General features: G+C 28.0%; 1 protein-coding gene across 4 annotated transcripts in view; it reads right to left on the bottom strand.

Moving 5' to 3' along the window:
* Positions 1–4320: 4320 nt before the first annotated feature.
* Positions 4321–15163, bottom strand: part of mrj — a 160481-nt gene continuing 149638 nt past the window's right edge. For 2 of the 4 annotated variants that reach the window (XM_065511269.1, XM_065511270.1), the window contains 6 exons: positions 12463–12730; positions 12281–12390; positions 11808–12059; positions 5647–5850; positions 5281–5578; positions 4321–5206 (listed from right to left, as the gene is read on the bottom strand). In XM_065511269.1, the coding sequence (XP_065367341.1) occupies positions 5101–5206; positions 5281–5578; positions 5647–5850; positions 11808–12059; positions 12281–12390; positions 12463–12527 (1035 nt within the window). In that variant the 5' untranslated portion in view covers positions 12528–12730 and the 3' untranslated portion in view covers positions 4321–5100. The remainder of the gene's footprint in view (positions 5207–5280; positions 5579–5646; positions 5851–11807; positions 12060–12280; positions 12391–12462; positions 12731–15163) is intronic. The other 2 variants (XM_065511271.1, XM_065511272.1) reach the window with 2 other exon arrangements.

The raw sequence follows: 15163 nt of genomic DNA on the forward strand, positions 1-15163 counted from the left end.
AAAGTTATAGTGTTACCATCACAGAATTTAAAAAAATATTAAAATTCTGTTTACTTAAAATGCTGATTATGAATACGAATTTATAGCAAAGCTATTTTAGGCCTAAAATGTGTTTTAACTAAATTGTATTTTAAACCTTAAAATTGATTTTTTATGAATACGGGGGTAAGTACATAAAAAGCACAATAACTAATATACACTGGTTAGACAAAGACAACAATTATGACTTCAAGTAGAGTTGTGTAGCTCATGAATGACCTAGTTCAATTGAACTATTCACTCAACTGAGCGAAGTGAATCATTCATCATACTGAGCGTTTTCAACTGAGCGGTTTTTTTTATGCTCATGTTTCTTTCAGTACTCATGAAAGAGCTGCACAACCAAATTCATTTGTCATCTTCAATCAGTGTAGCCAGATGTGGGGATTTGTCCCCAAATTGGGGATTTCAAGATTTTTTGGGGACAGAATTTCGTGGGGAGGGATTTTAACAAAATTTGGGAATTTACATGCATTTTTGGGGATTTTAAATTTTTAGACATTCTTTATTTAAATTTTATAGTGCTTATTCACATTTTGAATAATCATATTCTATTTTTTAACCATTTGTACCTGTAATTAAAAATGTTAATTACATTTCTTCAGAATTTGATGAAAATTAAAAAAAAATTTAGATATGCATTCGACACTTTTTTTGCTCCCAGGCCACAATTTACTTTGCTATTCTAAAAATTAAAAAAAGGATTTCAAAAATGTTCACAGATGTTAAATTGTTTTAAATTCTTCTTAAAAATACAAAGCTGAATCATTCTCTAAGAGCCAATTTTTGAATTCGTATTTAAATATAAATTATCTTTAAGTTCTATTTAAATACGAAAATGAGTTTTTCGGTGCTCTTTTAAATGATACTTAAATGGCAACGTTAGTTATTTAAAATTTATTTAAGTTTCATAAACTTGTAGCGCTGTATTTTTTTACAGTATCCAGCAAAAACTCCACTTCCGATACGGTGACATTGTCCATTTTCTTACCAATCATTTTATTTTTTAATAAACTTTATTTTTTTTATTGGGCAAAACGTACAAATTTTTGTTTTGGTTGAACACCTGTTTTATGCAAAATTATCGATAATTGTTTGACATTTAGTAGTGCTACCATAATTCTATCATCATTTAAATAAGAAAAATTATATAGCACTGAAAAACTCGGCTGTGCCGAATCTTATATACCCTTCACCAAATTATACTTCAAAATAAAAATTTTAAATACTTTTAAGTAAACAAAATAATTTTTTTTTTTCAAAGACCCCTTTCACACTAAGAAATTTAGTTGCGCAAGTCTCTTGTGTTTGTAGATGCCAGAGGTAATGTCGGGTTAAGGAGAAGAAATTTTTACATGCTGTTTTGTTGTTGGGCAAGAGACTTGCGAACTTACTATGGTCATAGTATTCCAGATAAAGGTCAAAAATCGAGGTTGTCAAATTATAAATTATGCCTCAGCGCCTTAAAAGCTTTTTAGAGGCAATTAGTGGCAACATTTTTTGAAAAAAAATATTTTCAAATTTTTTTTATATTAGGAAAAAAAAATTTTGGTGAAGAAAAAAATCGGGTTAAAAAATATTTATTCCGTTTTTGACCCATTGTAGGTCCAACTTACTATGATCATAGTAATCCAGATATATGTAGGTCAAAAATCGAAGTTGTCCTGGTTTTTTCCTTATATCTGGACCGATTTTCTAGATTTTAAACAGCAACCGAGCCGGAAGAATTCCGGAGATATTGATGTATGAATCGTGTATGTAAGTTATTTGGGGGCTTCGGAAAGTTGATTGCAACAGATAGACAGTCAGACGGACATGGCTATAATCGAATACAGTATCCATCTTATTTATCAATTTCATTGCAAATTAAGTTAAAGTTCTAAAGTCGAATCTTAATTATGTACTAAAAGGTTAACTGAATTTACCTTTTTTTTAAAAACATAATTTTTTGGGATAAAAAGTTCAAACCCCTACATTTTAAAAATCGAATATTAAAAAACTCTTGATTTCTCAAGGAGTCCTAACAAATAATATCTTCTAAACAAGTTGTTTCAAAATCCATGAATCAACTTTTTTTAAAACGGACAATAGTAAAATTTAATATTAACAATCTTTCGCTCACTGACATTGAAAAGTGAGTGAGTATTGTGTCCAACAAAAATTAAACGATTATTCGAATGTAAGTTTGTTGTGTATGTATATAATCGTATGCTGCCGCGTATATATTGTTAGGAAATTGTACTTGAATTCGAATATAACGATTTTAACGGCTGATTTAAAAGCTGCATAATGCTTTCAAATAGCAGTACCTCTCAAACTGTAACATATGTATCTGTGGGCATTAACATTGAATAAAAGCTTTCAGTTGGCCATTGATCGTAAGTATGGCAACGCTGTTTGCTGCGACCGTATATTCGAATATTCAGTTAAAGAACATTGTAGAAAGTACACCACAGATGGCGTATGTATTAGAAAGCTCCAGAATATACGAGCTTTGACAGTTAAAGAGCAATCTAGAGTGCAGATGGCAGTGTTATAAATAGTGGCAGAGGTTGCAGTCGTGAGTGAGTTTATCAGAGACGCTTTTCGAATAAACATCAACTGAGTGAAAAAGGGTACTTTTTTCTTTTTATGTTTCGAAAACAATTTCTAAGACGATGAAAAGATAACTTTTCATCAAATATTTTAAATGAAAAAAAATTTAAAATAGTTGATACCGAGGGAACCAGGTCCATTCAAAAAATGCCTATATTTTATGTAAAATTCAAGTTTATTGCAAAAATGTTCAAATTTTCAAATCGCATAGTCGATATCAAAACATAGTAACCGATTTTAGATGACCAAATGTTCTTAATTATTTTGTAAAAGGTTCCGATAACCCCGCCCTGGTATGGATATTATGGCCAAAAAAACTAAAAAATCCCATTTTCAACACTTTTTTGGGAATTGCGGGATTCCTGATAACAAATTTCAAAATTTGTTTTTATTTATTTTTTGGCATTTTCAATAGAAAAATCTATATGTATACATAACTGTAAAATTTCATTAAAAAATAAATCCCCAAATTATTATGCAGTTATATTAGAATTTATCCACTACACTGTTGAAATAAGCTGTTCATATTTTAAAGCATAGAAAACAACTAGATAGGTATCTGAGAGTCAAAAACCTAATTCATGAGAATGTATTGCATGTATTTTGTTATTGTATCACCCGTATGTGTGAAAAGAGAGTAATTTTTCCATATATATTACTCTCTCCTTCCGTTCTATGTGTTTATTCTATGTTTTAAAGCTTTTGCACACTAAGTTCATATTTTAGAGTTGCCAATGGTTTACTTTTTAAAAATAGAAAGCTAAAAATTTGTGAAAACGTGTGCCTTGATGCGCTTTACCAATATCTATTATAAACTCAATTTTGAATTTTTTAGTTGTTAAGTCCTTTTGCATTTCAGGTGACGATATACAAATTAAAAGGTTTTCTACGACAATGCACATTGGTTTAAAAACTAAAAAAAATATAATATGGTGATTTTTCATGAAGAAAATTTTAACAATTGAAGATGTTATAAGAAATTTTGGAAATAATTTAAATCGAAATGCCCTTAAACCAATATAATTTTTGACATTTTTTATTTTAAAATACCGCGATTACTAAAACGAGGAAAATCACACATAATTTACCGTGTGCTAGTAAAAAAAACTGCATGTATTTAAGTAACATATAGGGAGCATTTTCGAATTTTTTTACTCAAACCTAAATTTTTTTTAAATTGGTCATGTTAGGATAGTTCTGTTGGGTACTATGTCCGCTTAAGTGAGCCAGATTTTACATTACATGTTTTTGATTAAGTTCTCTTCCGGATCATATAAAAATGTTATAGTCCCGAAGAAAATTTTTTATTACAAAAGAAAAAAAACTAGGGACTATTATGAGAAAAAACGTAAAAAATACGGCCCTTTTTAATTTTTTTTAAATATGTATTAATAAAGGCAAAATTGTTAAGTTTATTTTTAAAGATTTTTTTTTTTTATTTATTTATAAGTTTGTTGTATTTAATTTTTTATAAGTTTTTATTTATTAATTTCAAAATTTTTTTTTTGTTTTTCATAAAATTTTTATTTGTTTTTTTTATAAATTCAATAAATTAATTTGTAAGTAAAATTAAAGTATGTAGTACATTTATTAATTAATTACTATAAAATTAATTCCTTTTTATTTGTTTTTTATTTATTAATTGGCATTTTTTCAATTCATTCATATTGAATAGAATTTTGTATGTTTTTCTTTTATTTTAGATTTTTATATTATTTTAATGCTATTTTTTGTTTATGTATATTGTAAATTATTTAAGCAAACAAATTATAATATAAACTAGAGAACATCTTAGATTTGTAATAATTATTAACTAAACTTAAGAATACATACGGTTTAAACGAAGAAATTAAAAGAAAGAAAAACCCAAAATCGAAATAAACATTAAAATTTTGCATATAATTCACATTTATCAATTCATTACACATTTAGTTTAGGGAAGATTAAATTCAAATACATCTATTCTTAATTGTTTTTCTTCCTTTTGCTCCCTGTTTTTATAGTAATTTAACTTCATTTTTTCTCAATCTTCACATTCATACGAGGCAGCAAGCAAGCAGTACAATGTTATATTTAAATATACAAATTTGATTATACATACATACATATAAAAGAGATTATTTTTAATTTTTTTTATTAGAACAAAGGAATTATATTCATAGTTTTAACGAAATCTCTTTGCTGTATTTCTTTTATTTTTTTTGTGTGTGTATAAATTTAAACTAAATACTAAAACAAATATTAATTTTAAAGTATAAGCAAAATGTTATAATAAAAAAAAATTAAAATGAAATAAAAAAATAAATTTTGTGTGCTTTATTGAGGAGTTTTGTTGTAGCATTTTTATGTTTTAATTTTTTTTTAATTTTCCTTTATTTTGCTAAAACGTGTAAAGAGAACATCTTGGTCTTGAGTTTGTATCTATTAGAAATGACTTTTTTGTTTTCTTATTTGATTTTTTGTATTTTAATTGGTAATTGAAGAGAGTTTTTGGGCAACTCCATTCACAGTCTTTGATTTCAGGACATCATTTTCATATGAAAAAATAGTTTCTTTGCCATTTTCATAGACCCTAGAAGAAAGAGAAAGAGAATAAATACATCAAATAAATGGAAATAAAGAAAATTTAATTTCAAATAAATTTACCTCTTTGTCATTAGTTTTTTGCCATTAACAAATGTTGTCGATGTTGAAGTACGTTTAACAGCTCCATTTGTGCCAGCACCGTTAGTGCGACCACTACTACCATTCGACATACTGCTGTAGGATGAGAATGAGGTAAAACCATTGCTGGGCATTAAAAAGTCCATCATTGAATAATTGAGCATGGGGGAAGCAAAGGGTGAAGTCAATTTTGAATTTGCTCCATGATGATGGTGATGGCTTCGACTGCCCGAAGAACCATTTGCACGCCGGCTACCTGGCTGTGAACTGTAATGGACTTCTATATGTGTAAACAAACATAATTATGATTTGGTTGTATAAAAATCAATGTTTTAGTTTTTAAATTACCTCTAAATAAATCGGCAAACGGTGAATTCCCACCGAAAAATTCACGAAAAACTTCTTCTGGCGGCCGGAACACAAATGGATTACCACCACCCATTATGTCGAAATCATCAAAGTCATGCGTATGATGTCTTGATGAACGATGGTGTCCACGATCTCCCAATAAACCTTCTTTGCCATATTGATCATATACACGACGTTTTTTCTCTGTAACATCAAAGAAATAAACAAAAATTAGTTGATTTCATTTTTCAAATTGAATTAAAAATGATTTAATTAATATTTTAGTTTCAAACAAAAACTCAACGAGATTGCACGATATGTGTGGGTTAGTTCTTAGTTAACTGGTAACAATTTGTCTCCTATATTATATAAACACAAAACTTAAACACTTTTAGATATTATGTAAAACCAAAACATTTGAAAAACTAAAATACAACTCTAAACTATACTGCACTCTATACCACTACTGCACAAGAAATTCTAAAACACAACCCAAGGTCAATGTTAAACAATCCTGAGATAACTTTGGACCCTTTCTATGTCGTAAATTTCATAATCCAATATTGTAAATTAATATTTATTACATTATTTCATATGCATTTGTATACAAATCTAGCTTCATACATTATTTTGTTTCATACCATTTAAACTATACGAGTGTCCAACTTAAGTAAAGAAGAGTTTGGTTCACATTATAATTAGTGTTTATAAAAAACCGGTTTGTCGGTTAACCGAAAATTGGCCTTTTTTAGAAAACCGGTTTTTCGGTTAACCGACTTCCGGCATTTCCGACATTGAAAGGAAGTATTTTCAAAGTTTAAACAATAGACTTGGAACATTGTCTGTCCAGCTGGTCTGAATTTTTTTTTAAAGTGGGTCGAAGTTTTCATTTTTTGATCGAAGGGAGCATTATACTAACTGAAAAAAATTTTGTAAGTTAATGTCTAAGAGAATTCTTATTGTCAGAGTTATATTGTGGAATTTTATGGGGGTCATTTTCGTGGAAGATCTTAACCCTCTAGCTCCTCTCTTTAGGGGTCAATTTAACCATTTTTTCGAGAAAACATAAAAAATCCTTTCATAAAGGACATTTAAGGATTAAAATATTCTACGAAAATTTTTGCCGGAAAATTTTAGTGGGGGTCAAAATTACACGCCACCTTGGATCTAAATTTGTTTAAAAAATCACCAAAAATCTATGCTCGATCTTTTTTTAGATATGACGGGACTTCGGGACGGTGCACAGTGCTTTGTTTTCATATAAGCAATGGACAAAAATAGAAGGAGTTATCGCAGACGAATAAAAATTAGTAGGATATTACCTTTTGGTAAGGTTAAGAAAAAATATAATTTTTAAAAAAATCCATGCAAGGATACGGGTACCTCCCATATATCCTGAACATATAATTTTGAATAAAATTTACAGTTATACTCCTAACATTTTAAAATTTGGTTATACTCATTTTAATAAAGTTATTGATGTTTTTGAAAATTTTTATTACAATCGCAGCAAGGATTCGGGTGGCTGCCATATATCGTTTTCCTTAAAAAACCTAGAAACCTAAATAAAATCATTAATTTTCAGAAATTATTGTTCTCTTATAATATTAGATGTAAAATTATGAAAATGTCATCGGAAGGATATTCATAATTCCGATACATCAAGATCTCAATATCCTGTATAACATCTTATTTTTTTTTTACAAATTCGTAAAAATCGTTTATTTTGGAACCAAGCTTTAATTTAGTTATTATCATTTCAATTCTAGCAAGGATTTACATAGCTGCTATATATCCTTTTTTTAAAAAAACTACAAATGATTTTAAAATCATCTAATTATTTCAAAATTTGTACCAAGTTAAACAAATTAACATCATTCCCTACAAACTTGTATAAATAAGTACACAATTTATTTAAAATTAGGCTATTGAAATATGCTCCCGTTTTGTATCGAATTTCTAAATTCGGAAGGACGGATGGACGGACATTTTGAAATGTTCATAGATGATAGTTCAGCTGTAATATTAGAAACTGGATGCTGGATTATACTTTATGTGCTCATAATATCAGCAGAAGCTCATATTACTATCTCAACCTAAGGTTATATAAAATTATTGAGTTACTTACATTTACTGTAAAAATGTATTATTTATGGGTGCCACCAAAAACAATTTTTTTTAAAGTTCTAGTCAAAACGGACAAATAATGATTTCACATTATAATAAATAAGAGATAGGCATTAGATAAAATTAAAGAAAAATCAAAATTGATTAACATGTTTTTTTGCAAAATTAAATCAAACTTTTGTATTTTTTTGGATTTCACCTAAAAAAATTTACAACTTCAGAAACCAAATAAAGAACTATTAATACACTTTATGTCATAAAACTACTATTATCAAATGATGCAATATTTCTTAGTTATTAAAAAGAAAAAAACGGTATTATTTTATAAAAAACAAAAAATCTGTAGCTATTTTCCCAAATCATCAAATTGAAAATTTCCAAAATGTGAATTTAGACATTTAACCAAAAACTAAATTTTAATAGTTTTCATACGAAAGGACAACCAATGATTACATTTTCTTAAATATAACACCTAAAGCTATTCTAAGGTACAACATAATAAAAATCGATTAACACGTATTTTACTAATATTCCAACAAAGTTTTGGAATTTCAGGCTTACAATAAAAAAAAAGTTAATTATTAAAAATTGCGCAGATTAAACATTTAACCTTTTTTGGATAAAAAAAGTCCCTTAATTTCACATTCATATTCTTTCATTTGCAGCCAATAGTAAGTTGATATCTTTTAAAACGATTTTTTAACAATTATTTTAGTTAACCTTAAAAAAATATATTTTTCTCAATAAAATTTATGTTAAAAATGTACTAACTTTAGCGACCTCTAGTGACGACAAAAAGAGATATTTATAAAAAAAATCTTTATTACACGATTGAGTTATTTAGTTAGGTATTCAAAAATAGTAATTTCATTAACATCAATGTCATGTTCTTATTTTTGATTTTTGTCCATTGAACAAAGCACTGTGCGGTGGTTCGAATTTTTTTTCTAAATATCATCTATATTTGCAAGAAAATTTCGAATACTGTAAAAGCAACTTGCTAACAGTTATCTCTTCCCTGTAAAAAGTTACACGCATCCAAAGTTGGAATATGTAAAAATTACCATATTTTTTAAACAATAGTTTTGTTTATATATTGAAATAATTAAAGCCCAGATTTTCAAATAGTTTTTTAAAGTACATATTATAACAAAACACAACATAATTCAAAATGAGTCCTGAAAATAATTTATATTTTTTAAGAATTTTAAAAAATTATTTTTGAGATATTGACCATTGAACTTTTCAAAGATATGACCTTTAATAATGGTAATATCAAAAACGAAATTAAAATTGAAGTTGTTCATTGTGTAGTTTAAAAGTTACGATTGAAGCTAAAACTGAACTACATAAAAACCCACATAAAAGACCTGTGATTGAGGGTAGAATTGAACTACATAAAGAACTACTGTCGAAGTCTCAATTGAACTAGCCCTACGATTGAAGCTAAAATTAAACTACTTAGAGCTAGTTTCTTACTTGTCAGTTAAACTCAGCTTAACACGCTGTTATATTAATCCTGAAACTTATTTTGCCGGAATTTAACCAATGATTGTGTTTCTCACTAGTGGATTAATTTTGTTAGCATTGCCATACTTTTCAGTCAAATCACATGTTTATTCTTCAAATTTTTTCATATAAATATGGCAATACTATACATTTTATAAGAAATGCAACCGCGTTACATAACTTTCTTTGTAAATTTTAACTTTCTAAAAGAAAAAGCGAGATAAAAGTATATAAAATGTATATTAAAAATTATATTGATGTTAATAAAGCAAATAAAAACAAAGAGCTGTTGTGCTGAATTGTTTATTTTATTTTCCATCTGTTTGTGCTTTGGCATTTTATACTTAGGTTTAACTCACCAATGATGCTCAGTTAAAATTATATAAATATATATAAATTATAAAAAATTATATAAATATATATATATTAAAATTATATAGCATATAAACAATAAGTGAGAAACACAATTTTTAGTTTAAGTTAGGTTTAAGCGAAGAATGTAGATTATCTCTATCCCAGAAACTAGCTCTTAAAGACCTATAACTGAAGCTATAATTTAACTATTAAAACTAGAATTGAACTGCATAAATACCTAGTATAAAGACCTACGGTTGAAGCTCTAAATTTGAGCTTCATTATTTGTATCAGAGAAGTTATATACATTAGGGTGGCCCTTAATAAACAAAAGTTGGATTTTGGCCATTCTCACCCTCCAGTTTGATGAACATTAGTAAAAAAATCAGCCTGAAAAAAAAATTTTGCCATTAAAAAATTACTTTTGTAATTTAATTTAAAAGAATCGAAATGTGTACGTAATTATCGTTCTAATGAGACATAAAAAACAGATATCGGTCAAAAAATGTTAAAGTTATTAAAAATTCGCCAGGCCATTAACATGTCTCAGGCCACTAGAACAAGAAATGTAGGAACAAATTTAAAATGTTTTGATAAATATTAAAATAAAAGCTCATTTTTACTTAAGATATGTTCATATATACTTGTATATGAGTTTTTGTCTTCGTAGAATACCGTTAACCTATTCTTAGGTATGAACAAAAAAATAAAAATTTTTTAACGGCAGTTTCAAAACTCCATTTTCAAATTTTTAAAAATTTTGTTAAACAAATTTCAGAATTTTTTGATCATCTCATTGAGATTTATTAAGAATATAATAGGGAATAAAAATGTGAAAAAATTATGAAAATATCTCTTATAGTTTTTCCGTACCTGCGATTTAAATTTTGAAATTTTCGAGAAAAACCAATTATTTGGCAATTTTTGGCCTAAAAACTCTATTTCCTTACTCTTATGAATTTTAAGTAAAACCTATTGAGAATATTATAGTCCAGATAATTCTAAATATACTCTGAAACTTTTAGTAAAATCGGAAAACGTTAACCCCAACCGATTTACCTAAAATTTTTTCAGGATGATTTTTTTACTAATGTTCACCAAACTGGGGGGTGAGAATGGCCAAAATCCAACTTTCATTTATTAAGGGCCACCCTAATATACATATGTATGTTATTTCATAAAAGCAAACAAATATATTACAAATATATATATTAGCTAATTTAGATGTAATTAAGATGCCGTTTGTAAAGTATGACTTCCATTATTTTTTGATAGGTAACAATTTCCGAAGAGAAGAACTTTTTTATCTTTGGGAATTTAAGAATATATTCCTCATTTTATAAAACGGAACGTTTAAAAACATTAGAAATTAGTATGAAGAATAATGAGAAAAACTGAAAATTTAATTAATTTTCAATATACTATATAACAAATTATGGAAAAGCCAAGGGATTTATCTTACAACAATACTGAGAGAAATTAGTTCTATTTTTATTATATGGAATGAAAATTATTTTTTTTAAAAGCAATTAATATTCCAGATTTTAACAGACATGTGGTTAATCTGAAAAAGAATACATTTTAAATGAACTTAACAAATTACAATATCAAAAGTAAATATGTAGTAGCAAGTAAACAAAAGAGTTAAGTGAGATAGCCAAATTAGTACTAACAGATGTTTTAATAAATTAGAAAATGTTTTTTTCTTTCGTTTTCAAATGCAACAAGCTAAAAGAAATGAAAGAAAATACAGTTTCAACAGCAATTCTTTGTTGTCTGGAAAATGTTTATGTTAGTTTTCGAACGTTTAATAATGAGTTAGAGAATTGTTAAAAATTATAGCAAAAACAACAAACAGTAACAAATAAATTTTCAACGCGAATTATATTTAAACAGTAGCAAACAAGCAAGCATGTACTTGGCCAGGCAGGCAGCGAGCCAAACAAAACATGTACACAGAACAGAGCCTTGCTTGCAGCATTCATCCAGCCATCCAGCATCCATTGTTTCTGAATGGTTTTTTTGTTTTAATTTCCATACATGTGCAATTTTTTTAGTTTTAGTAACAACTTATTGGAAATTTTTCAAAAAAAAAAACAGAACAATAACAAAAAAACGTAGAAAGAACGCTTGTGGTTTCTATTTTGTTTATAGTTAAATGTTTCGTTTACCAAACAGTTTGTGGAATGGTGTGGATTCAAAGAGATTTCTAAAGGTGAATGTTTGATAGCGATTGCCACGCTTTGATGAACCATAACTTGGTATATAATCATCGTAGTCTTTGGCACCTGTAGTACGATAGCGATAACCGCTACCATAACCATTTGAGCCACCATAACCACCAGTCGACGTATATGATGATGAGTTGCTGTAGCTGCTTTTATGTAAAGTCGAGCGAGAATCGTATATTTTTCGTTTGCGTTCTACCCAGACAGACGATCATTTAATTGATAGAGTACGATTTAGTTTATTTTATATACATACAAACATATGTACGTAGTTCAACAACATAAAATATTTAGAAAAGAAAATAATTTTTAAATATATTTACAAAATAGTAAAGAAAAGTTAATTTGGGAGGACATTTTTAAAATGGAAGGGACATTTATAATTTCAACATGTCATAAGTTGTAATTTAACTCACCGTCTGATAAAACTTCGTAAGCTTCGGATAACTCACGAAAACGTTTGTTGGCCTCATCTAAATTATCTGGATTTTTATCCGGATGCCACTTTAATGCCAATTTTCTGTAACTAAATTGAAAACAACAAAACAACTATTAGTATTAACTTGAAAACATATTGATTTTATAATAAAAAACTTACGCTTTTTTAATTTCTCCTTCTGTGGCTTGACGTGGTACCTCTAGAACTTTGTAATAATCTACCATTTTGTTAGAATTTTGTGTTTAAGTATTTCAAGTGTAAAATGTGTGTTTTCTTCTTGCAAAATTTAAGTACCAGTGGTCCTTCTTTTACTATTTCTAGCGACCACCAAATGTCAGTTCTCAAATGTCTTTTAGATATTCTTGGTTGATTGATGAGTTCTCTTTCCGAGTGATTAATGAAGTTTTAATACTAATGATGATGTTATCTGCAAAGAATTTAAAAAAATACACATTCAAAGTATTAGTATTTATAAATTAGAAAGGAAACACATCGCAGTTTAGTGTGCAAATGTGCTAAGTTCACTTTCTATGAAAACTGAGACTGTTTGTGTTAAAAATGTTTACAATTATTTTGTATTTTCTCTTCCATTTTGTGGTATGCAAACGTGTCAAGTCCATTTCATTTTGTCAAAATTGCAATATTATTATCACAGTCAAATGTTATTGAGTATAATTACTAATAGCGTCAAACTGGTTTTAATTATTGACTTATTCATCAAATTTCCACCAAAAAACTTAAAGCATAATTTGTTTAAGGAAATATTTGATCATTTGGAAATTTATTATCATCTTGTCTACTAATATGAGCAACTTTAGTGCAAATAGAGGCTTTAAATTCCCAAAACAGAGCTAAAATGATAAAAATAAAGAATAATTTTTATAAGAAAATGTAAATATATCCTAAAAAGAGACGCTATCGCATTTCTTCAAAACTGTAATTATTTATCATTTGAAATCATAGCAAATAAGTAATAAAAGCAAGGATTTTAAAATTTGTGAATAAGGACTTAGCACTTCTGCTCTGAATCAAATTCATATACTTTACTCTCTATAATCTCTTCAATTTTGCAAATTTTAAGAGTAAATAAAATAGTTTAAACATATTTGGGACATAAACGAGGCAGAATACAGAAAAATATATATGTAAAGGCATTTAGTACTCAACATCGATTGAAGGGCATTATTCAACAGGACTCAATGTCTCATTATACCCTACACCACCATAGTGTGGAGAATAATTTTCTGAGTCGATTAAATGATGTCCGTCCGTCTGCCTGGCTGGCTGTCCATGTAAACCTTGTGCGCAAAGTACAGGTCACAATTTTGAAGATATTTCGATCAAATTTGGCACATATGTATATTTGTTTCGGCCCAAGGACAAAGCCTGGCTGAAATCGGTCCATTATTTCATCTAGTCTCCATACAAATGTCTTCCCGAAATAGGACTTCATCGGCCATAAATGTTTAATTTAATTTTATATAGGTATCTACACAAATTTCGAGGGATGTTATAAATAAATGGTTGCGTTGACAAAAACTCGGTTATTTTTATTTCAATTCTATCTGACTTTCTGTAGCTAGAATATTCATAGTTATATCCAACTGCTTCATAAGTGTTACATAGACAAAAGTTATGAAATTTATCAATTTATTTCATTACAACTGCAGTCTACAGTTTTCAATTTCTCCGCTGAATTAATACAAATTATTTCAACCATTTCATGTTGAAAATACAAACCACTGATTTAAATCAAAATTCCCAATAATTATGTTTAATGTCTTCTAATAAACAAGACCGGAAACGAGTCAAAACGTACAATCAAATCATACAAAATACAACAACATTGCTAATATGGGCCAACTACAATAATCACTTATCGAAAGAGAAATAAAAAAATAAATGCAAAAAAATAAATATAAAACAAAAGCCGAAGATAAAAAACGGCAAAACTAATTAACTAATTATAAAGTGAAAAGCAAACACAATCCAGTCCATCATGTTAGATATTGTTTATTATGAATAATTATACGTAGCATAAATTTAATAATAATAAACCCCACCATCAAATATATGGATGAGAATGTCAAATCCGTCTGCAGTCAAGTGACAGTCAGCGAAACAGACAGACATACACGTAATAATATAAATTAATGACACATACATATGTAAACAATGAATTGGACAGAAATTAATGCTTCCATTAAAAAAATAAATACTTATGACAATTTATTTTTAAAAGAAAAATTGCCAACAAAAAAATATTTAAGACCACCAAGTTGAAAATACAAACAAACCCCCAAAAAACAAAAAGCACGTTTTTTGTGTGTTTAAAATGTGGATACATGCAAAATACAATAACATTCGGGCTCTTGAACTGTATAGCTGTGGAGGAGATTCCAATGTTTCTATGTGTAGGAATGAATGTAAAGTTTAACATTTGACAGTTCGAGTTCAATGTCGACCAACAACACCACAATGGCATCATACGTGTAGAATGTATATTGTATGTAGACAATGTGTGTTAACCACCCACTAACGGAGTCACTCAGGCAGTTATTTAGTCTGTCAGTGAGTCAGTACTGTCCAAAAATAAAGAGAGCAAAACCAAAAATTAAACAAATAAACAGACTGAAAGAAAATAAATGAATCAAATAAAATCCATAAAAATTTGTGCAAGATGGAAACGAAAAATGTGTATGGATTAGGGTTCCTAATCGGGAATTCCCGGAAATATTTTTCTTTTAGAAATATCCGGGAAATTTCGGGAATATTTCTTAAGTTTTCTGCTTAAAGTTGCACTATTACTTATGCACAGATAAAACAGATTCATTGCGATTTGTTGCCAATAGAATTATTC

Source organism: Calliphora vicina, chromosome 5, assembly GCF_958450345.1.
Source record: "Calliphora vicina chromosome 5, idCalVici1.1, whole genome shotgun sequence".
In the NCBI taxonomy this organism is placed as follows: Eukaryota; Metazoa; Arthropoda; class Insecta; order Diptera; family Calliphoridae; genus Calliphora; species Calliphora vicina.